The sequence below is a fragment of the Anastrepha ludens genome, chromosome 6 (assembly GCF_028408465.1).
Source record: "Anastrepha ludens isolate Willacy chromosome 6, idAnaLude1.1, whole genome shotgun sequence".
Taxonomy (NCBI): Eukaryota; Metazoa; Arthropoda; class Insecta; order Diptera; family Tephritidae; genus Anastrepha; species Anastrepha ludens.
The window spans coordinates 80,635,813-80,659,907 of record NC_071502.1 but is presented as its reverse complement, the minus strand read 5'-3'; the positions used below and the strand labels follow the sequence as shown (position 1 = coordinate 80,659,907).

At 35.9% G+C, this 24,095-nt stretch overlaps 1 protein-coding gene across 3 annotated transcripts in view; it reads right to left on the bottom strand.

The window, feature by feature from the left end:
• Positions 1 to 9,920: 9,920 nt before the first annotated feature.
• Positions 9,921 to 24,095, bottom strand: part of LOC128867795 (neuropeptide CCHamide-1 receptor) — a 137,710-nt gene continuing 123,535 nt past the window's right edge. For 2 of the 3 annotated variants that reach the window (XM_054109299.1, XM_054109300.1), the window contains 4 exons: positions 21,694 to 21,797; positions 18,462 to 18,599; positions 14,864 to 15,025; positions 9,921 to 11,379 (listed from right to left, as the gene is read on the bottom strand). In XM_054109299.1, coding sequence (XP_053965274.1) covers positions 11,202 to 11,379; positions 14,864 to 15,025; positions 18,462 to 18,599; positions 21,694 to 21,797 — 582 coding nt within the window. In that variant the 3' untranslated portion in view covers positions 9,921 to 11,201. Of the gene's footprint in view, positions 11,380 to 14,863; positions 15,026 to 18,400; positions 18,600 to 21,693; positions 21,798 to 24,095 lie in introns of those variants that run through there. The other variant, XM_054109301.1, reaches the window with a different exon arrangement.

The window sequence follows — 24,095 nt, the reverse complement described above, 5'->3', positions numbered from 1 at the left end:
CTATACAAAGCAATCCAAGGGTTTCAACAAGAAGCTTATCTGCTCAACTTGGTGTCAGCCGACAGTCTTTGCAAACAATAATGCACAAAGATTTGGACTTATTTCCCTACAAAATTCAAATGGTTAACAAACTGAATGCAGCAGACTTGCCGATTCGCTTGAAATTTTGCCAGAAGATCCTGCAAATGGTGGAAGAAGACCAAAACATGTTAAACTGCCTTTTCATGTCTGATGAGGCCCATTTCGATTTAAACGGCAATGTGAACAAACAAAATTGTCGAATATGGAGTACTTCTAACCCACAGATACTCCACGAGACGGAATTGCATCCTCTTCGCGTGACAGTGTGGTGTGCGGTTTCTTCACGCTGTATTGTCGGGCCTTATTTTTTTGAAGAAAATGGTCACACCGTTACGGTTACTGGAGACCGTTCTTTGAAAATGCTGAAAGAATTTTTCTATCCAGAACTACGCCGAAAGAGAATTCCTTTCAACTCTGTGTGGTTTCAACAAGATGGGGCAACGTCTCACATAGCCCAGACTGTTATGACAGAGTTGCGACGAAAATTTCCCAATAAACTGATTTCAAGAAACTCCGAATTTCGTTGGCCCCCCAGGTCGCCTGACCTTACTGCACCTGACTTTTTCTTGTGGGGTTTATGTAAACAAGAAGTTTATAAAACAAAGCCAACAAATTTGGATGAACTAAAACAATCCATTCGGGCAACAATTGCGGCTATTCCTGTCGCAACTCTCAAAACAGCAATGAACAACTTTTTACTAAGATGCCGCACTTGTGTCAACGAGCATGGGGGGCATTTAAATTCAATTATTTTTAAAACTAGTTAAGCTACATTTAATAAAATTTAATGACCTTCAACTTAAAAAAAAAAATAAATGAATTCCATACACTAAAAAAAAAGTTATTTGAGTTTCTTAATGTAGCAAAATTCATCAGCCACCCCGTAGTAGTATTTATTGCAAATAAAAGTAAAATATACAAAATTTGAAATTTACGTATTGCAATATTAAGAAAAAATAAATATTTACAATAATTTAACAACAACGGCATGAGGCGTCTGCCGTTATATTTTTCGTACAAAACAATTATTCGGTTTACGGTTTCTTAAAACCAGTTAAACTCTTTTATTAAGTAATCTCAGTATCTAGAGGCATATTTAATGAAACGCAAAAGTTTATCGCAATGATCATTTTCCCCATTGAGAATCTCAATCAGCTGTGAATTATTTAAAGTAAATTTTCCGAAAAAGACTTTTCTGTATTCTCTTGATATTGGGCAGCACGCCAGGAAATGTGATATGTTTTCAATCTCCTTTGCAGTAAAAATGTAGGAAAATATTTTTCAAATACTGCAATATTATATGATAATTTACTGAGTAAACTAACAGTGTCTGTATCGGTAAAAAATTCTAATTCTTTTTTATCGTACCGCATTTGCTCCATATAAAAAAGCATACCGAGCATTCGTCATATGCAGGAAATGCGCAAGACCGGCAGCAACAAAAAGTTGTCAAAAATAAATGCGAGTTTTGAGCCATTCCGTACTTGGGCTTTGACTACCAAAATTCAATAGGCTATGATCTTGCATACCTGAAATTTTTCTAAAAATTATGATGAAAAACTGTGTAATTTTGATAAGAATTTGTTGAATTGTTTTAAATTTGCACAAAGTTTGAAACTTGCATTTGTTTGATTTTTGTAGTAGAATGAACTATGCTTACATGTAAAAGTATTAAAAAGAAATTAGAAACAAATAAATTGTCAAAACGTATCAATAAGTATTGGTGGCATAGTTATTTCACGTAGTGTGTCAACTAAATGGCCCAGCGAAATTACAGAAAAATTTGGTTGAAATAAATCGAAAAAATGTCTACCTGTACGAGTTTCCTCCCTTCGAATTTTTATAATGTAAGTTAAACTTTTTTTATTGTATAATTTTTTGCAGTAAATTCTATTTATTTTGTCTGCTGTGTTATGCTTTTCATTCACCACTTCATGCTCTTTAGAGAATTCTTTGCTGTTATACGAAATCATTCGGGCGGTTGAGTCGGCATGAACTAGAGGCATAACAGTTGTTGGAAGTTGCAGCAGAATTTCGCAATTTAAAATTGTTTTGACAGCTCTTGCCCTTATCTTACATAGGCCATTTTCGTATGTACCGAACAAGATGAGATTTTCTAACCGAGCCGAGCAACTATTCCTAGCTTTAATTTACCCCTTGGCTATTATCATTTTGTCACCTTTCCACTGCATTCACATTGCAAACTCAACCTATGCTAACGTAAACCATGCGGAAGCTTTAAAGAACGTTTTTAATATTTCACATAGTCCAGTGGTATTCGGGTATTCACACTCACGCAATTAAAGAAGTTATCTGACTCCTTTCAGCCTATGGCAAAGAAAAAACTCAGGGTATCTGGATATTGAAATCGTTGCCACGCTGACTTAATTTTCTGTTTCTTGCTGAGGCTTCCCGAATCTGTGGAGGACTTTGCTTTTCCAAAGCTTTTTGGATCATCTGGTTTGTAGGAGTGACATTAAATGGATAGAGGTAAGATTACCTCAAAAATATCACGGTCTGCATGTGCCATACCTCATTAAACGTTTTACATTACCATGTTTACCATTACGAGGGCACATGGCACAAAAACTGGCTTGGTCCGTGGATAGCCTCAAAGATGAACAGTTTTACCGCAACGGTATATGAGATCTACCAGAAAGATGGGAAAAAGTAGTAGCCAGCGATGGGCAATACTTTCAATGATTCACTTGTAACCAGTTTTTCAGAATAAAGTAGTATTTTCATCAAAAAACGGCGAGAACTTAGTTACACATCTAATAGATTTATTGCTTTGTAACTTTTGTTGCCAACCAAATTTTCAGTGAAGAAAGTTGCAATGTCCATTTTCACAGTTGTTGTGGTTGTAGTATGAAAATAATTTAATATGTAATAATAAAAAATTATTTAATTAATTAATGATAATTAAGCAACAAATAAATAAATAATAAACAAAATTTCATATCAATTTATTTGTACAAGGCTCCGGATGAAAATTTCTAGAGACTTTCGCTGTCTAGGTGGAAAGATAAAGTATGATTTTAATAAAAATAGTAATCAATGGAAGCTTAATACGTCTTCTACGTCGTCTACGAATCTTCTGCTCCTACAAGTATTACTCTTTACTTTACTTTACTTAAAACATGCAATATGGCAAAATTCAAACCTCAACTACTCTTCTTTCAAGTAGTATATACAGTTCAAATCTCGGTTCTTTAGAGTAATTTCGATAAAAAATCCTTAGAAAGGACGTGTGGATAAACAGCTAACACACTTCATCTGGTCACTTATAGTTATAGCTCTCAGCTCGATGGCGGAGTAGTAGGTGGCATTTGCTCGGTAAGAGCAGTTTCTATATTAATATAGGAAATAATATTATTAAAATAATTTGAAATTAGAACTCTAAGCTCTAAATTCTAAACTTCAGTTGGACTATCGCCGAACGCGAAAACAGATGTTTCCACAGAACAGGCTACCTCATTCATCCCCCTGGTCATAACGAAGCTGAGAATTACTTCATATCATATGAACTTGAAAGTCATGGTACAAGCAAGCAGATTCATCTGGAATGTATATTAATGCAGTCTTCTTCAAAAAAACGTTCTTCATATGATTCACACTTGGATAAGCTGCCGAAAGATAGACCGCAGTGCTCTGGATCTTAAGGAAAAGCTGGCTGAAATGGGCGAAAATGTAGTGTGTACACATTGAGAATGAGTTTCAATAGGGACATTTTTAATGTGAAAATACGCCGAAAGAGTCACTATTAATTTTTGAAGATGTTGAAATACCGGAAAAAATGATTATTAATCTTCAAAAAACCACTTTTCCTCGCACATTTTATAAAAAAATAATAAAAAAAAAGTATTTTCTCAAATTCAATCACAAAGAGTTTATCATAAGATCTGATTTATATAAATATGAACGAATATAATTGGGCATTCAACATTCACTTACTCATACCAACTCAATGCCAACTAAACAATTATTTGCCCCTTCTGCAATTATTATCAAGTAACAATCAAACATTTATTGAAGAAAGTATTTCATTTCATAAAAGCAAATTGGGTATCTCCTCCGACAATAATCCCCTAAGCACTGACGGAACCTCAGTACCATAACAAAAATTACACTGTCGACAAGTGGTGACTCGACACGAACAAATAATAGTAATTGTGAAAAATGATGTCTCCCAGATCCAATTTATCCCCAAATAGTACTGGTCCATAGGGTCGGATATTTCCTTGGGGTGTTCAAGTTTTAACATTTTGGCTGAAGGTAACTAATTTGTGGAATATTGAGTTGATATTTTTGTTTGGTAAGGTTTTAAGTTTTTTTTATAAGAGCGTACAATTTCTAGCGTATGCCGGCGATATTGACATCACTCACTGTTGCATTGTTGAGAGAATATCTCTTGCCAAAAAGTGTTATAAGTGTTGGACTATGCACGCAATTGACTAGTAAAGTGAGAGGACTCGACGAACAAAACTAACACTCTACAAGACTCTCATCATGCCCGTCCTTACGCATGGCGCATAAGCCTGGACGATGACAATATCCAATGGGGCATCACTTGGAGTGTTTAAGAGAAAGATTCTGCAGAAGATTTGCACGCTGGTAATGGCGACTATAGTAGGAGGTAGATCAATGAGCTGTATGAGCTTTACGACGACATAGTTGGCTGTGTTATATCGTCGGAATGGATACAAATGCTCCGTCTCTGAAAGTATTCGATGCGGTACCAGCTGGTGGTAGCAGAGAACAGGAAGTTCTCCTCTCCATTGGAAAATCAGGACGAGAAGGACTTGGCTTCACTTGGTGAATCTAATTGGCGCTGTTTAGCACGAGAAAGAAACAACTGGCGCGCTTTGTTAAACCCTCAAAAAGAGAAGAAGTGCTACCAAGTGGTTGTTGTTGTTGTAGAAGTCCACTCGGCAGTTTAGCAAATTGTGGAAATTTTCTTTGAATAACATAAATCTGTTCTCATCGGTCCTTATTTCTTTCGAAATGCCGTTACGGTGAGCTATGATGACTGAATTTTTGTTTTCAGCTAAGCATCCGCTACAGCAACTGCAAAAGGGGTCAAAAATCGGACTGTTCGAATGAACTATGTATGTAATTCCGTAGCCACAGCGGACATACTTCTGCTCAAATATGAACGAGACTTTATCAATAAAACGGTCTGCGGATGACATATGGCAAAAATAAATTTTTTGTTGGATGGTAGGGCTGTTATAAGCTTACATGGCAAATTTCAACGTGATATGTCACATAGTTTGTTTTCTGTGCTACTGTAAACAAGTCAAGCTCGAGTGTGTTTTTCGAATTTAACGATGGAAATTTAAGTTGAACAAAGAATTTGTTTGAAATTTTGTTATTCCAACAAAATTTCGGCTTCAGACGCCTTACAAATGTTGCAGACAACCTATGGGGACTCTGCTCTATCGCGTGCACGTGTTTTCCAGTGGTACAAATCGTTCAAAGAGGGCCGTACATCGGTTGAAAACTTGCCTCATGAACGTCGTCCAGCAACATCAGTGAACGACGAAAACATCGGAAAAGTAAAGGAAATTGTGCTTGAAATCGCACAAATCGCAAAATCGGTTAACGCTGAATATTATTTAGACGTTTTAAAGCGTTTGCGCGAGAACATTCGTCTTAAAAGGAAGGAATTGTGGGACAACAAGTTATGGTTCTTGCATCACAATAATGCACCAGCTCACACATCACGTCTTGTGGGACAACAAGTTATGGTTCTTGCATCACAATAATGCACCAGCTCACACATCACGTCTTGTTTGCGATTATTTGAACAAAAATAATGTTAATATCGTTCCGCAAGCACCGTATTCGCCTGATATGGCTCCATGTGACTTTTTCTTGTTTCCCAAGCTCAAGTTGCCGCTCCGTGGAAAACATTTTGAGACAATTGAAGTCATAAAAGAGAATTCGAAGAAGGAACTGAAATCCATACCGAAATCGGCCTTCCAGAAATGCTATGATGATTGGAAAAAACATTGGCATATGTGTATCGCCTCCAATGGTGATTACTTTGAAGGAGATAAAATAAAAATTTGACAATAATTAACCGTTTGTGTTTTATTAAATCAGTCTCGTTAATATTTGAGCAGAGTTTGTTGTTTGCAGTTGCAAAATCTACCTAAATGAGATTTTTTGATCCGTTCTCGAGCAGCTATAATAAAAACTCATTAAACAAGTAAATTAAAGGGTTAAGTGTTCCAGAAAATTTTAAGCCAATAACTTCACAGGCAACGCCGAAGACGAAAAACTCGTACAAATTTCCAGATTTTAAAAATAAGGGTCAACATTTTTTTGGAGGTTTTCATAAATGATGATCACTGAGAAATTCTGCAACTGTAAATATTGTCTGAACGCATACTTGCCGACATTATTAAGTATTTGATTATCAAATTCAGACCATCGCAAGCGTTTGCACAATAATAATCTGTTGCACCTTCTTAAGGTGGTTGGAAATGACCTCCAGCCGACAAAGCTGGATTTCGCCAGCCTCATTGAAAACTTACCTTACATCAATAACTTGCCTGTCTCCGATTGCGGTTATTGTCGCATTATAAAATTTTGCTAGTCGTCATCAATGAATCATTTCCAAATCTCATTATCAACTCTATTTTTACTATTTACTATACAACGCAGCCATTAAGTGAAATACTATAAAAGTGCCAACATAATAATCTTTATTTAGTTTTCAACAGTTACTTATTTTGAATTCTTAAATTTACACTTTTTATTAACACTAATTGGTAATAATTATGCAGTACCATACAATAGTAGAAACAATAATAAAGTTACAATGTATTCCACACTTATGTACATAAATATATACCTACGTTAGAATGGCCCAAAAAATGTGTTTTTTTTTTCATTTAGTTACCTCTTGAATTTGTGCAACGACCAAAAAAGTTAGGCACTCGCGCGATTAAACCTCAAGCCAATATCCAAGTATTTCGGACACAGCAATGTCAGATTGCGGAAAATTTTCATGTTTTGCAATAATACAATAATTATTAAAAGGAAGAAAATACATTTTTACGTTTAAAGCGATTTCCTTGTAATAAAATTAGTGATGCAGAATTGATCAGAATTCAACTAGCAATAATCGTTCCTCTTACAAAATTAATCGTTTATTGTGTTCAATCGTATTGTACTATTAATCAATATATATTAATTTATTTATTTTAATAATCTATAGTACAAATTACCTTACAGAGTAGACACAAATGTAAAGAAAAGCAATTGAAATTTGGCAACTAAAGTATTAGCAATCAATATATATTAAATACAATACTTAGTAATTCAATTTTAATGTTTCACAATATTAGATCTGGATGAAGCAAAACCAAACAGGCCGTTATTATATAACGAATTATAGTCTCGAAGTGCGCGAGGTGCATTACTCGCAAATGTATCTTAAAGTTTTCCACACAAAAAGGGTAAGAATTGCGAAGACTTCTTTGGGGAACTTATCCGCTCAAGTAGATTTAGACACTCGACGATGTCATTAACAACACTGCAAATAAACGAAAGTGAAAGGACTGCCCTTTTCTTTTCTAGAGATTCTAGACTAATTAGCTTTAGCCGAGAGTTATAGGATGGATCAGGCGTCTCAAATCGTAGGGAACGTAATGCTTGTTTGAGACAATTTTTTTGAACTCGTTCTATTCTATTAATCAAAAGTTGGTCGTAAGGTCTCCAAATCATAACGGTGTACTCTCAGTGAGAACGAAGAAGAGCCGCAAACAACATTTATAGGCATACGCATCAGAAAATTCAGATGTATTGCGACGGATGAAGCCTAGAACCGAATACGATTTAGAAAAAAATAATAAAATTAATGTGACCACTGAAGGAAAATTTCGTATCGAATAATACTCCAAGAACCTTAAATTCTGTTCCATTTTGTAGTACATTATTAGAAATGGTGTAGGATGGGCTGCAATGTACTGAGGCCTCGAAGATGTTAAATGAAAACATTTTTTCATATTTAAGGACAGACGCGACTTTTTGCACCAACGATGAAAAATTTTCAAGTCGAGTTGAAGCTTCTCAGTCCACTGAGTCCTTAACAGATGAGAAAATTTTGAAATCATCCGCGAGGAGCAAGAAATTAGGTAAAGTAAAGAATTTGCTTATATCATTGATAAAAATTACAAAAAGAAGTGGTAGTGGAAGAGTGGTTCGATAAACTCTATCATTTTTTACCACACACTGTGTGCCTCTTATTATACTCAGGTCGACAAATAAACCAGTTTCAGAAAAATGTATTGTAATGTCCAAAATATTTGTATCACTTGACTTGCACTCCTATTTCTTTATTTTTTTATTTAATGATCATCGCAAAAGCTTTGAAAATTACCACTGAATTCCTAAATTTCCGGAAATTTTGCATAAAATGCTTACGGATAAGTATTATTTAATCTGCTCTTTTAATTTCCCTTCACAAATGTCCAAAAAATACCACACGCCTAACACTCAGGCAATATTCCTTGTTAAAGGTTCGGCTTGATGGAAGAAATTGGGTGCACCATGCGATAATAATAGAAAAAAATATTAGTGGAGCGTTGACTTTTTTTTAATTTTGAGAATTAAAAAACGTAATAAATTCCTTTGATTTTCAATGTGTTTACTTTTTTTATTTGGAGGTTTTCTGAGTCCCCGTACAAAATATTTGAAATATTTTTTTATGGGCTCTTCTTGTATACGCATGTCCCTGCATCCACCTATAGTATATCGATATACTCGCATAAATACGACAAGCTCGTTTGGTGGCAGAACGTCTTTATTCAAAAAACAAAAATACCAGCAAAACAGCTTCAATGTTTTCCGTTCACTATGCCTTGCTAAGTAAGACTAAAGATAAATTTTTATCTAATAATTTAGATACTGCCCTCAGTGATGGTAAATGTAGAGAAAATTCCCTACATGTAGGGACTTTTGTCGAAAAATGTGGGTGTAGGGAAAAGAAGGACAGATTTTGTTACATTCTATAAATGTAAGGAATTTTCAAGAAGGACAGAAAAAAATTTGAAATAGCGGGAAAAATTAGAGAAGCTCATTTAAAATAGAAATCCGCAGTAAGGTTTCATGCCAGACTTTTTTTCTTTATGGCAGAATACTTTTAAAAGCGTTAATACGGCAACATTGCCGTTCTTTCTTCGATAACGCTAACGGGATTTTTTCTTTGCGCGAAAATTGTTTGTTTTCTGGTGCTTTTCACTTTTGAAGTAAGTTTGCAAATAATTTTGTTTTAGCTTTTTTTATATTTAAAATGCATATATACTTATATATAAGTTCCCCCTCTTCGACTGACTCTTCGGAGGAACACCAGAAAAAACAATACAAGTATCGAAAACAAAAGTTCAATAACAAGTGGCTTGACGTCGACAAGTTTTGTGGCTGGTTGGAAGCTGTGGCTAACGATCCATTCAAATGAAAATGCGCTGCGTTCGACAAAGTTTTGAACTGCGGCCAGCCTGATTTTCAGAAGCACACCGAATCAGAAATGCACCAAAAAAATATGATGGCAATAAAAAAGAAAAAATCGAGTAAACCAAATGGTTCCAGAAATTTCGAATTAAGACTTAGCAGGTTCTTCGCCGGATTCTGAAAATATACTCGTAAAAACTCTGCCTGGCTTTAAACAGAACTGAATGTAATGAAAAAGTCTAATTTTTAGTCTTTTTGCTGAATTTTTCTTTACATTTGTGTTTCTAATATATATAATAAATATGTGTACTTATATATATTTGAAATAAAATTTGTTTTTATTATAAAGTGTCAAAATAGCACCATGCCCAAAACTTAAGCAAATAATTAAATTTTGATGTTGCAAGTGCCTCATTATAGTGTAAACACAGGAGAGAAAATGTTGGGAATTGTATAGGGAACATTTTTTGTAAGCGTAGGGAAAAGTAGGGAATTTTTTTGGGCTGTGTAGGGATTTTCCAAAAAATCATTTACCATCACTGACTGCCTTGCATGTTTTACATTGCATAAAAGTAGAAGCTAAAATTGTTCAGGTTATGACGTTCTTCTAGCAAACGATCGATAAATACATTTTTGGCCTATAATTGCTTATTCCTACGTGTGGAAATATTACACTAAAATTTAAATTAATTCTATTTTGGTTTAAAGCGTTTGAAAATTTTCTGATAGTTCAAAATATTGATTAGAAATGAGACAGATTTAAAAATATAAAAAAAATTACATTTAGAAAATTACTATTTATATTTAAACAATCATAGCAGTTACAACAAACTGTTTTCGCACATTTCATTAGTTTAGTGTAAATATACAATATATAGATACTATTTTATATTACAAAGTTTACATTCAATGCAAACAGACCAGGTTTTTATACGCTTTTAAAATATATTTTTATATTTACTGTATAAATCTGCATTTGGTAAGTGGTTCAAAAATCACAAAATATAATTTTTATTCCAGAATTTTTCAACTGTAACATATAGTTTTGGGATTTTATTATACCTACATATATAAGTACATATATTACTTGATAAAGTTATAAACCACAAAAGTTATAAACCGTGTTAAAAATCATGTGGGCTTCACTTTGTTAAAATTCCATTTAATTTTTTAAATTTAGTTTTATTTTTTAAGTATATTTTTATTATATTAGTACATATTTTATTTATTTAAATATATACAACTTACATTAGAATAAGTTTAATTTTTTTAGCTATTTTCCGCATTAAAATTCTTCTTTTGGCTTAATTCGTTGCATTCAAGTTGCGGCAGAATTTTTAAATTTGCGTGAAACCGACCAGATGAAAATGTATGCCACGTTGTTTATTCTTATTTTTTTGCTGCAACTTTTGTTGTTGCTGCTGCTCGTGTAGTGCTTTCAAATTGTTCGCCCTTTCGGGCAACTCTTCTTTCAATACAGTTAAATCGCTCATCTCGATACAACTTGCAGGCATCTCTGACCTTGTCAGCACTGCATCAGTTGTAGTTGTTGCAAGTCCATCATTTATATTTGGAAAAGTGGCTGTTGTTTTTGCTTTCGATGTTGCTACAACTGTATCTGCCGCAGATTGGTGGCTGCGCCCTCTTGTTTGGCTTTCTCACATAAGTGAGATTTGGCGATATTGTTGTTGATGTGTAGGCTGCATCGGATGTTGTTGATAGTGATGCGAACGCTCGCAGAACTCACTGGCTAATGCGACGTCAGAGATGTCGGTGGGCGGGCCGCCATTGTGATTGCCATTCGCCATCATGGTAATGGTGGTCTCTTGTAAACGGCTGCAAACAGTAGGAAGGGTTTGGGCATGTAAAGCGGTTGAAATTCAAAAACATTTTTTTAAACATATCCTTGAAATGTAGTTAGTTAAGCCCCCTAAGGTGCCTCGCTAAGGTAATACCAACAGTAAATTAGATAAAACAATCGAATGCTTGCTGTGCAAAAATGCAAAGTTTATTTGGTTCTATGGACTATTGATTTCTACTTCGACAAATAGAACCACTTGTGCATAGTTTCAAAATCAGTGGCCTTCGGGTTTCTTTTGCCATTTTAAGCTACTCATAGGACCCTATACAGTCGGTTCTACTTTACGGGAACGACCTGGGCTTATGCCCGGCCAAGAACTGCCACTTCAGCAACATTTTTCAAAAATTTGTGGAGTGTTTTATGATGGGTTTGGGCTTGGTAGATATCTGGTTTGATGCTGCTAAGCCTTTTGTGTTCATTAGAGAGGCGCGACGTTACACTGCTGCAGTTACGAGAGAAAAAAACGCGAACAAGAATGAAAGAAGTAGAAACTATAATAATGCGTAATGGCCTTCTAATAATAATACTAACAATACTTGAATAAATGGCACAAGCGTGAGATCACACACACAGCGATTCTGTCAAATGTGTTGAGAGCGGCATGGCGGTACGAGATGAGCGCTCCACCTTCGTCTTTTGGGCCTTTTGTATGTAATGTGCAATATTCGATCCTATCAGTTTTGAGTTTTAAGGGAACATTAACTGCTATTATTTGACTTCCAGATATACAATAAAAAAAAAAACCAGATCCATACTCAGTAAAAAACCGTGTTATTATTATTTTAAAAATGTTCAATATTTTATGCAAGACTGAAGATGTAAAATTTTTTTTTAAACAAAGCTTTAAGAAATGCTAACTGAATCTTGTAGTTTTCTTTTGCTGGAACTTATTTTGGAGTTAGTATACTCATATGCGTTCAACTGTCATGACGAAGGCTTCCAGCGAATATTCAAATAGTCCGATTTTCGTAACACACAAGAATTTCTAGTGTTGCGATGTCATATCGATATTGACTTGATAATTGTAAAACGATATTTTTTGACCTGGAATACTTGAACCGCTCTATTGTATCCTGTTGTTTTATAGCGGGTGTTTTTCAGCTGCAGGATATCGATAACTATCGTCTGATAGTTGAAAATGGCAATGTGTGTTGACCTTTCCGCTCAGTAATAACGTAGACAGACGGGATTACCGACGCAGTTAGTTCTGATTAAAATTTAGTGTGACAGATGATTGTAACGTTGACTAGTGAATAGCTGATTTGTTTATTGGATAGTTTTGTCGGTAAAAGATGGATCTCAGGCAACAAATGTGGGTATTAGCTGCCCTGACATTAAAAAATAACTATTTATTTTACAAAATCTTAACTTGCAATTTCTCAAACTGCGCCGAAATATCAACACAATTAATGTAATTTATTTATGTACGTGTTAGTGTAAGGTAACATTGAATTCAGTTCTTCTTGTGCTTCTCTTTAAAAGTTTGATTATTTTCCATTCACAATACTTTAACACTACGAGGGTGGATTGATAAGTCTTTAGAATGAAAAATAGACATTGGTTTTTTAACAAAAAATTGATTTATTTTTCAACATAATCTCCTTTTAAGTCAATACATTTTTTCCAATTCATCGTGTATTATGTTATGCACACATTCATAACTAATGTTCACAATGTCAGCAATCTCTCTCAACTTAATTCTTCGATCTTGTGTGAAAATTTTGTACACTTTTTCCACCGTTTCTGGAGTCGTTACCTCTTTTGGCCTCCCAGAAGGTGGCTCATCTTTGGTGCTTATCCGACCACGTTTAAACTCGTTTACCCAATTGTAAACTGTTGCATTTGAGGGTGCATGCTCCCCTAATACTGTCTGCAACTTCTCAATAATTTGTTTCTGGTTTAAACCTTTCAAATGAAAGTACTTTATAACAGCACGAAGTTTACCTTTTTCCATTTTTAATAAAAATACAATAGTGTTTTGCAAAAATAATTCTCATACCGTTTGACCATATGTTATGAAATTTTGACAACTCGCTTTTGACAGTTCACTTTTAACGATCACAATAATTAAGTGAATTAATGACCGATAGATGTTGCAATTCTAAAGACTTATCAATCTACCCTCGTATCGTTTTTCGGCAATGTTGCCATCGAAAATTACCCTAATCCGCTTAAAAATGTGGAAATTTACTGTGAAAAAAAAGAAATCTGCTCGCGAAATTCATAGAGCGATGTGTTGAAAAGGCACAGAAATGTCGCTTCTTGTAGTTCTTAACTTGCTGGCCTTTGTTCTTCGACTACGTGGAAAATTTTACGTTAGGATTTTGGTTTACGTGCCTATAAAATACAGCTCGTGCAAGAATTGTAGCTAAATAACCATTGTTTGCTTCGCATTTTTCACTCGTTTAGATTTATTATTGAGATTTATCGCGAAAAGCAGTCAACAATTGGGCTGATCGAATGGACCATTCACCAGATACGCGGCGGACATATGCGGCATATCATATTCAAAACATAAATGCCATGAAATTATCTACCTGATTATAATAAAAAAAATCATCCCAACTACATTTCTGTTTTATCATTTTAAGTTCTCAAACTCTTGAAAAACACCCGATATGTATAAATTTATATAATAAACGATATGTAAGCCAATACTTTATCAGGCAAAGGAAAATTATGCGAAACAATCCTCAATTTTTAATTCTTCACACATTTTCAAATAAAAAGAATACGCCAAATACCTTCTGAAGGACTTCTGCCTCAAATTGAAAAAACAAAATGGTGCATCCAATTTTTTTTTTAATTTATAGGATTAATTTGATACTCCTTATTCGAGGGTTTTTGCGATTAATGAATACGAATATGAAGTAATAATTTCAGAATATAGTGTAATCAATCGAATAAGCTGTTTTTGCTTTCTTACTTTTCAACATTGACATGCACTGATTGATCTTTATTTCTAATGGCATACTTTAGCGACTCATCTAAGATTGTTTTAAAAAGTGCGAAAAATTCAAGCAGTAGTTTTGCAGACATTTTTCTTGATGACGGCAAAGCGATGTGTTAAGTATTTAGTTGATTACTTTACTGTTGGTAGGAGTTTGTCTAGTAAAACTATAAAAATACTTATATAAAACTAGAAGTAAAACACTGCCCATTCAGCAAAAATAGGATTGGTTACAATTATTGGGAATGGCACAGCAAGCATTCGACGAATGTAATTTTATATTAAATTTACTTAAGGTTGGGTACCCTGCAACATTAAACAGCTATGGGACTTAACTACAATATTTTTTGGGCATGTTTTAGGTAGAGCTTTACTTGCAACAAATAAAAAAGTGCAAAGTCTCAGCTGCTCTTCTCTGCAGCCCAAGTGATATTGTAGTTACACGAAAACTATATAAAGTTCGATTGTGGCTTAGGTTTTATTGCAGGATAATCGTTTAAATCACTCACCTTCGTGTGGTACTATGATGGTGGCACGTTGAACGTCGAGTTGAAGAATAATAGCGCTTTGATGCGGTACTAGTGAGCGATGCATCACGATGCATGCAGAGGGTATCGTTGTGTGGGTGTCGTTTTTTGTGTCGTACGCCGGACCCTTGACAAAACAAGTATCTGGAAAAAAGGTGAAATGTGCAAAGGAACAGCGAAAAAAGTTTTGCATAAAAACCAAAATCAAACAAAAAGTCTCAAAAAAGGTTTGTAGAGAAAATATATGCAGTACAGAGTTTTTTATCCTATAAGGCACTAGAGGAATATGTAGACGAGTAGTGCGCCAAAGTGTAGGCAACGGTTTTGCAATGTTGGCAAGTATATGAAGTAGGTTTTAGATAGAAAAGGATTATGATTTACAATTTACTTTATTGCTCAATACGAATACGCTCAATTTGATATACACCATCGTTCATGACATTTCTCAAGAGCCTTAGATAATGAGTTTGATTTCAATCAGCTGTTGTATAAAGGTTTTTTAAAACACAATTTTACACACGATTTTAACAAAAATAATGAGTACAGTTTACAAGATCTCCAGAAGTAATTTTTCCATCGATTTAAGATTTTATGATAGAACTCTTTTGATATATGAAATTTTTGTATCAAAATTGTATGAAAAATTCGAATAAGGCAAAATAACGCTCCTACTTGCATCCACTAGGTTGTACTTTTTTTATTTTTATTTAATATTTCCAATTCAATTTTTTTGAAGAATATCTAATCTTTGGTGGCCCCTGGCTCGAGGCCCTCTGAGGAGACGAAATATTAAATTAGTATAAAATAATTGATTCTAATAGCGCCCATCCCTCGGCATTTAATGGCAAACCTTCGAGTGCATTTCTGCATTGAAAAAGCTTTCATAAAAAACCATCTGTAGGCAGTATAAAACTAAAGGCCCTTTCATACGTAAGACAGTAGAAGAAGCCTAACAACAGTGAAAGAGGCCTGGGTCTTTAGGGGGCGCCTCTGTGGCTTTGGCGCGTTGGAAGGGGCACGGTATTATATGACAGGAATTCGAGTAGACATAGGACTGGTCTTATAGTATCATCCCATCTCACTGTGACGAGTCTTGAGCAAATTTGTTGCCAAGACCTGAGTTTCAGTGTGTCGGCGAGGCACAAAAGCCATTGTCCGCTAGAAACCCCGAAAAAGAGACTTCGGAAAGAACAATGCATTGAGGCGGTTGTTGTGAAACTCAACACTGCCTTAACAGAATGCTCTGAGTCAGTCTGTCCAACTCGACCTCCCCTTGACCGGACTCCCGATTCTTGGTGGAATCGAGAGGTCCAGATGTTGAGGCGCGAGTCGAGAAAATTCTAGCCCGAGTCTTTAAGACTAATGTTGCTGAGGACTGGGAGCGATACCGTCATATTTAGAAGAACTACAAGAAGTTTATTAGGAAATCGAAAAGAGTTTCTTATGAGGACTTCTGCAGCGGTATTGATTCTCTGAGTGACACGACGAAAATGGGGAGGATCCTGAAAAGGGATCCAACTGCCAAGCTGGGGTCACTTAGGAAATTTGATGGCTCCTTCACGGAGAGGCAAAGTGAGACGATTAGCTTGCTGATGGAGTCTCAATTTCCAGGGAATCAGATTAATGTTGGCCAGCGTTGAGCCAGTTGGCCCTTATTGAAAGAGGCTGTTGTCAGAGCTGCTTGACCTTCTCGGCATGACTGATAAGTTGCCAGACCTGTGGTAAATGAGGCCGCCATTCGATTTACCATCAAATCTTTTGGCAGATGATCTGTAGGCTGAAACACAATGGGTATTGTACGGCTTCTGTCCGGTATAGTACAAAAGAGATGACATGAACCACGACCCAATGATCCTCTCTATGCCTCCTGACTCCATGCCATCAGGAGTCGCACTTGAAAAGAGATACAGTTAGTGCTACCAGTGGTTCAATTGTGCTCAAACTCTAAAAATGAGCCCCGCAAGCGCTGTTTTTGCATTTCCACGGATGGCTCCAGGACCAAGCACGGTTTGGGCTCTGGTGCCTACGTGGAATCTAGCGGGACAAAACTACACTTTGCTCTGTATTTCAAGCGGAGGTGTGTGCTATTCAAGAAGCAATGAACTTTGTTGTGGAAAACAGATGGAGAGGCAAACCTGCATGTATATCCAGGGACAGCAAAGATACGCTCATGCCCTTAGACAGCCCTCCAACCACTTCAAGTTGAGTCCTGTAAATCCAGGCTGAACTACCCCGGTAGACATAATATCCTGATGTTAACATGGGTTTCGGAGCATGTGGGTAACGAGACTTATGACTCAAATGGATGGGTTTTGAAGCCAACTTCTTTGTCTTGGAACCCGTTCTGCCACTCCCTTCTGCAGCTATCAAAGCCACGATTAGTAAACAGTAATTTGCGCTTAGCTTAATAAGTTTTATGTGTCAAGTTCAAACGGCAACAATTTTTAATGATTTCCCTGGCCCGTAATCGGTGCTCCCGGAGTAATGTTTTGTATAGACAGAAGTTAAGCTGAGATAAATGAAGTAAATATAAGAATATGGGGGGAAAAATTTTACTCTTGATGCTATCCCTCTCTTATTTTTGCTCTATGGTTAAAAAAGTAGAAACATATTTAATATTTTTTAATTAATATTTACCCGACCCGTCAACGCTTTAAAAATTAACCTTAAATACCCATGGGAATTTCGTAAATTTGGTATAAAAGCTAACGGATAGGTATTATTTAATCTGCTCCTTTCATTTCCCTTCATAAATGTCCAAAAAATATTAATATTATACGCTATAAATGGATTATTTTTTGCGAATGGCCTCACTAAAACTATGCTAACAATCAGATAAGGCATATTATCAATTTTATATTTACAATTTGGCTTTGTGGCAGAAAAACTATTAGCGGATCTTTGATTTTTTTAGTTTTGAGCAACTATGGTGCAATTTTTTTAGTCTTCATTCAACTTGGGCACGATATTCGCTCCGTTGTAATGGTCGGTTGTTTCGAGTCATAAAAATGGATCCAAGTCCCTTCTGAAAACCATGATGCGCTTCATGAATGTGTCGTATCTTTACATTTAATTGGGAACGTTACGCTTTTTCAAAGGAATTTAATGTGACAAAATGTGTCAGCTCCATAAATAGTCTTTCAAAAATTCTTTATATTAACCCACACTTTATGCCAACAATAGTAGTAGTGTCGCCAATGGTCTATCAACTATTTTTGAGCAGCAAATCCTTGATTTTCTTGCCGTCGATAAATTGAGCTAAGTATTTGCACGATTGGAAACCACATTTTTTCAATGCTTTCTCTACCTTCACTTCTTAATTTTCTCACAATTGCAGTGTACTGTATATATGTACGAGTATATAGGTCGATTTTTATTCTTTAATTTTATATTATCTCCTAATTTAGTCAAAATCTGCTCTCTTTAAATTCGTAAATATCTTATTTTTCTTATCGAAAATCTTTGATTTGTTTATTTGTCTTTTTGCTATCAAATTGTTATTCTTTGCAACTTCCTTACCCCGTTTGGGCAGGAGATGCCTGTTTGTTATGCGTCTGCATTGTAGTGAATAAACAAATACCTATTGAAATGCTTGCGGAAGGCGCCACTCACAAAATACAAAGCCACCGGATTAGCGCAGCTATTGGCAAAGGATAAGCAAAAGCCGACGATACGCAAGACGTGCCAAAAGGAGTTGTAGTCATCCTGGGCGGTTGGCCTTGCAAAGAGGAAGAAAAGGAATAAAAGAAATCAAAGACAAGTGTTAATGAAAATTGGATATGAATAAATGATATTACATAATAAAATACTGTATTTTAAGAATTTTCTACGGACCAATAAATTAGAGGCGAATATTACGTTTTTTTTAGATGTGTAGCTTAATACGAGATGGATTTCTACTAGGAGCAATAAATTTCTTATTTTACAGAGTACACCTTGCACAGGTAAAAGAGATGCAGGAAACATTTTGAGTTTATATGGTAAAATTGCATAGTCAGTTCTTCATTTTCTCATCAGTTGAATATATAAGATTTCAAAGGACGAAATGTTCAATAAAGTGGATATTGAGCGAAAGTGGATCCAGCTATTAAAAAAATCGTTTTTACTTTCAACTTTGCTCTTCTTTCTATTCTATAAAAACGTTAATAAATATTTTAACTTTTTTCCTATTAAATCTTCTTCGTCCTCGCCATGGTTCCTTAGTTGGGTCGGCCCTCCTCGTACGCAATCTTCACGTTACTCGGCCCTGGATTGTCTATTCGTTGACTTCGCTTCGCTGCATATCGTTTTTAATAGTGCTTAGCCTGGGCTTAAAGGCTTACCTATTTCTTTGTGGCATGCTGTTCCAGTCTTCTCATTATGCGCCCAAACCAGCGCAAGCGATTTTCTATCAATTTCTGGAGCCACATGGTACCTCTGATGTGTTTATTGCTTATCTTATCCCGATGCCTATTGCCGGATTCTCATTTCCGCCACATGGATTCTTTGTTCCTGGTTAGCAGACAGTGGCCAGTATTCTGTGGTATACATCATTGCAAGTCTAACCACAGCTTTATAAATTTTGCCTTTTAACTTTATTGACAGTTTTTATCACACAAGACTTCTGATACTGCGCACTTCTGTTAGGTGTTTGGGCGAGCTGCTCCTCCCATTTGTGCAGTGCGTTATTCCACAAATGGGCGACCTACAGATTCAAGCCAACTCCGAACGGCAGATATTCTTTATGAGGATCTTTTTCATGGCAGAAATACATTCGGAGTGACCACTGTTAGAACAAACTTTTTCTATCATTTCGTGTCATAAAGTACACGCAAGAGATATATAAAAAATCTATATTTGTCCTGGCGAAAAACAAAATTATTTTGTTTTTACGTTTTTATGAAATAGCAACAAGAACCAACATCAGGTATGTATATGTATATGTATTAAAAGGTTTTCCAATAAGAGGTGTTATTACCGTAAAGGATCAATGGTTTCGTTGCTTGTGTGGCACGTAGCGCCGTCTTGTTGAAAATAAACGTGGTTCAGATCAATACCATCTAATTCCGGCCAGAAAAACACGTTGGTCATATCTCGATAGCGCAATCCATCCACCGTAACTGTTGCCCCAGCTTCATTGTCGAAAAAGTAAGGTCCAATGACTCCGTCGGACCATAAACCGCACCAAAGAGTCACACGTTGAGGATAGAGAGGCTTTTCGACAATAACTCTTGAATTTTCTGAGCCCCAGATAGGACAATTTTGCTTGTTGACAAAGCCACCGAGGTGGAAATGGGCCTCATCACTCAAGATGATTTTTCGATGGAGTTCCAGATCATTTTCATGCATTTCAACGACCCAATCAGCAAATACCCGACGTTGTTGATGATCCGCCGGCTTGAATTCTTGTGTTAACTGGACTTTATAAGCCTTAAGATCCAAATCTTTATGCAAATTACGGTGGAATGACGTTTGTGGAATGCCTAATTCCAAAGAACGACGAGGAATGGATAAACCTTGGTTTTCTTCAACACTTTCGGCTACAACAGCAATATTTTCGGCTGTTCTTGAGCGACGTGCACGGGTTTTGTTCTTCACATCACTTGTCCCAACAGCTCGAACTTTTTCACCAATTTCTGTATTACGGTCCGACAAGGTGCTTCACGATGGCCCAAAAATGTTCGAGTTTTACGAACCGTTTCTGCTAAATTTTCACCATTTTTTTAGTGAATTTTAATAATTTCAATGCGTTGTTTAAGCGTGTATCGTTTCTATGAATGGTGTAGTTTCTAAAGGGTCGATTTTGGCGCCCTGTGGTAGCCATTTTGTTTTGGTGACATCTGTCAAATCTTCTGTTTATTATTCAGTTGTTTATGCCAAATCATCATGGTAAGTTACACGATTGAACAGCACGTTCAAATGATGAAACTTTATTATCAAAATGAGTGTTTATTAACGCAAACGTTGCGCGCATTGCGCCCATTTTTCGGTAGACGTGGTGGCTCTTCCAATTTCTTATGGCCCATATTGAACCATATGGACCTAGACGACATGTGGTTCCAGCAGGACGGCGCTACGTGCCCACAGCAAACGCCATTTTATTCCATTTCAACATCTACCCGCTCTTATTGAAAAACCCTTTACTTGACAAAAAATAACAGCTTCAAAAGTGACATCTACCGAAATGGCGGGCTACTCAAAATAATACCTGTTATTGGAAAACCCTTTATATATTTTTTCCAAAATAATTTATTAGGAAATTTAAAGGTTATTTAAAGATACATTCTTCAAAAAATATTATTGTAACATTATTAGTCCTAGCGAAGTGTAGGGAAACATTTTTTTCGATATCTGGATATATCCTCTTTGTTCTGAATACGGAGAATATTAATATAGTAAAGTGAGAGTAAAAGCATATAAGACTAATATTTTTAGTTTAGTTCTTTTATACTTTAAAATCCTTTATAAAATTATATTGATGGGAAGCGACTAAACTGAACATCCAGCATTCATGCAAGGTGGCTCAAAGTGAATCACCCTATCGGAAGATTTATAATTTGGACAAATAGCGTCGTAGGTCAATAATATTTGACACTTGTGACCTAGACAGTTGCAGTATTCAAACAGACAAGCTATGGAGCACTTAAAAGTCAAAATAAGGATTTCCATCACGCAAAATTTTTTTTTATTTAGTAAAAAAGTTATTTAAAATCAAATTAGAGACTAAGTTTGCGCCACTTTATATATAAAATTTATAGTTTTACACGCATATGCAATTTTATAACATAATAAGTTGACTTTCGTCTTGTTATTAGAACTTTCTCTATACTTACCAATAGTAGAACCAAATCATGAAGAAGTGGTAGGGCAAAAAGCAAATCCCGAATATAAGCACGAATGCAAGCACCGTCACAGCCACCTTTCGACGTGCGCGCACCTGTAACGATTCGAAATGCCGCTATAAAATATGTATGTACGTAAATAAAATATAAAACTTCATCAACATAAAACTGAATGAAGCAAAGCGAAGAGCACTAATTTCGAAGGCGAAGTTTTCATACGCAATCTCATTTTGAATAGACTAAAATACAAGGTGACCTAATTAAACCGCAACCAATTTTTAAAAGATGTATGTATGTAGGTATGTTATCTATTGAGGTGGTGGTAAAGCGGCAACTGTATTAAGCGAATTAATATCTGATTTCCTTGCTTATCAGCCGGTCGAAGCATTTGCTTCTTAGTTTTTGTAAGCACATTTCGCCATATAAAAATTCAAACGCAATGGTCCGTATAATTGCACACTGTATTTGAGCGCAAGAGAAAAGTAGGAGCTCTCAAATAACCGAAATTGAACGAATCTCTTATGTTTTGCGCATCTAAACTCCGCATAGCGAGACTGGCAGTATCGAGTATTTTAAGATGGTGGAAGTGGAAAAAACTGAATCTGCACTGAATTTGCGCTTGCCATTTGAAGTCGGTTTATTTTTACTTTACTTGTTTATAGCACACCGAAATATTCGGGAGACTTTTCGGCAATTAGTTTATAATGAAATTAAAATTTGGACTTTAACGCTTTTTCAGAGGTTAATTTTGTTTTAATTTCTACATCTTAGAAATTAAAGTCTTAAAATATGTATGCACTCTATTTTTTTTCCTTATTTACTCTACTCGGGGGCACAGGACCTCGACAAAACTCAGTCATGCGTTTTTTCCGTAATCTATTTGATTTCTGACAGGGTAGGTGATTAGCCTGCCGCTACCAGTTCTAAGTAGTGGGAATGCCCACCTGTCGTTGCTTAGGAACAACGCCTTCTTACTGCTTGAAGTAATATTTAGGTATTGATAAATTAAATTGAGTTTTCCGAAGACGAATAAGAAACACGATGTGCGATACTCAACGTTTAATTTTGAATAATAAAAATAGATGTGAAATATTTACCAGAGATGTGATTAACTGACATACGCATTGTTACAATTTTAGGGCAAAAAGTAAGGTAGGCAAAAAGTAAGGTGAATTTGGTTGTAAAATGAAAAAACCTTTATTTATTCTTGTAAATAAATTTCATCCCCTTCAAAATAATCCCCTCTCGATGAAATACACTTATGCCAACAATTTTTCCAATCCCCGAAACATGCCAAATAGTCCATTTCCGATATAGCCATCAGCACCTTCTTCGATTCATCTTTTATCTCCGCAATCGACTCGAAACGCGTTCCCCGGAGTGGTCTCTTGAGTTTTGGGAATAGCCAGAAGGCACACGATGCCAAATCAGGCGAATACGGTGGTTGCGGAACAATATGCGTGGAATTTTTGGCGAAATGGTCACGAAGCACGAGTGCAGTGTGAGACGGTGCTTTATCGTGATGCAAAAACCAAGAGTTGTTGGCCCATAATTCTGGTCTTTTTAGACGAATTGCTTCACGTAAACGACGCATAACGCTCAAATAATATTCCTTATTAACAGTTTGGCCAGGTGGAAGGAATTCATAGTGCACCACACCACGAAAATCGAAAAAAATTGTCATCATGACCTTTATTTTTGAACGACTTTGACGTGCTCTTTTCGGTCTGGCCTCGCCTTTAGCACGATATTCGCTTGATTGGTCGGTTGTTTCAGGGTCGTAAGCATAAATCCAAGTCTCATCTCCTATAATAATGAATTTGAGCTTGTCCTGATAGTCTGGAAGCATTGTTTCATACACATCAACGCGACGACTTTTTGAGAGATTTTACTTTTCTTAGCCCCAAATGGTCTTTCAAAATGGTTTTCACAGATCCTTCTGATATTCCGATCATATCAGTACGGTCTTTAACAGTCAACCGACGATTTTTGAGCACTAACTCCTTCACTTTATTGATGTGTTGGTCATCTGTTGACGTCGATTGTCGTCCGGAGCGCTCCAAGTCATCAACACGTTCTCGACCCTCTTTGACATTTTTCTTCGACATGGTCGAATCACCAAATGAATTCTGCATGCTAAACGTTTCCGCAGCCGAAGTTTTATTCCGCAAACAAAATCTGATGGCAATTCTCTGCTCAATCAAATCAGACATTGTAAAAATCGAAAAATGCACTCTTGGTCGTTTGGTAAACACAAGCTTAAATATATTACTGCTAATGACATTCACATGAAAGTTGGCCCAGATGTTATTAACAGTGCTGCCAACTCATGAAAAAAAATAATTAGAGCGAAATTTTAATCCCGCGAAGTTTGACAAATAAATTCACCTTAC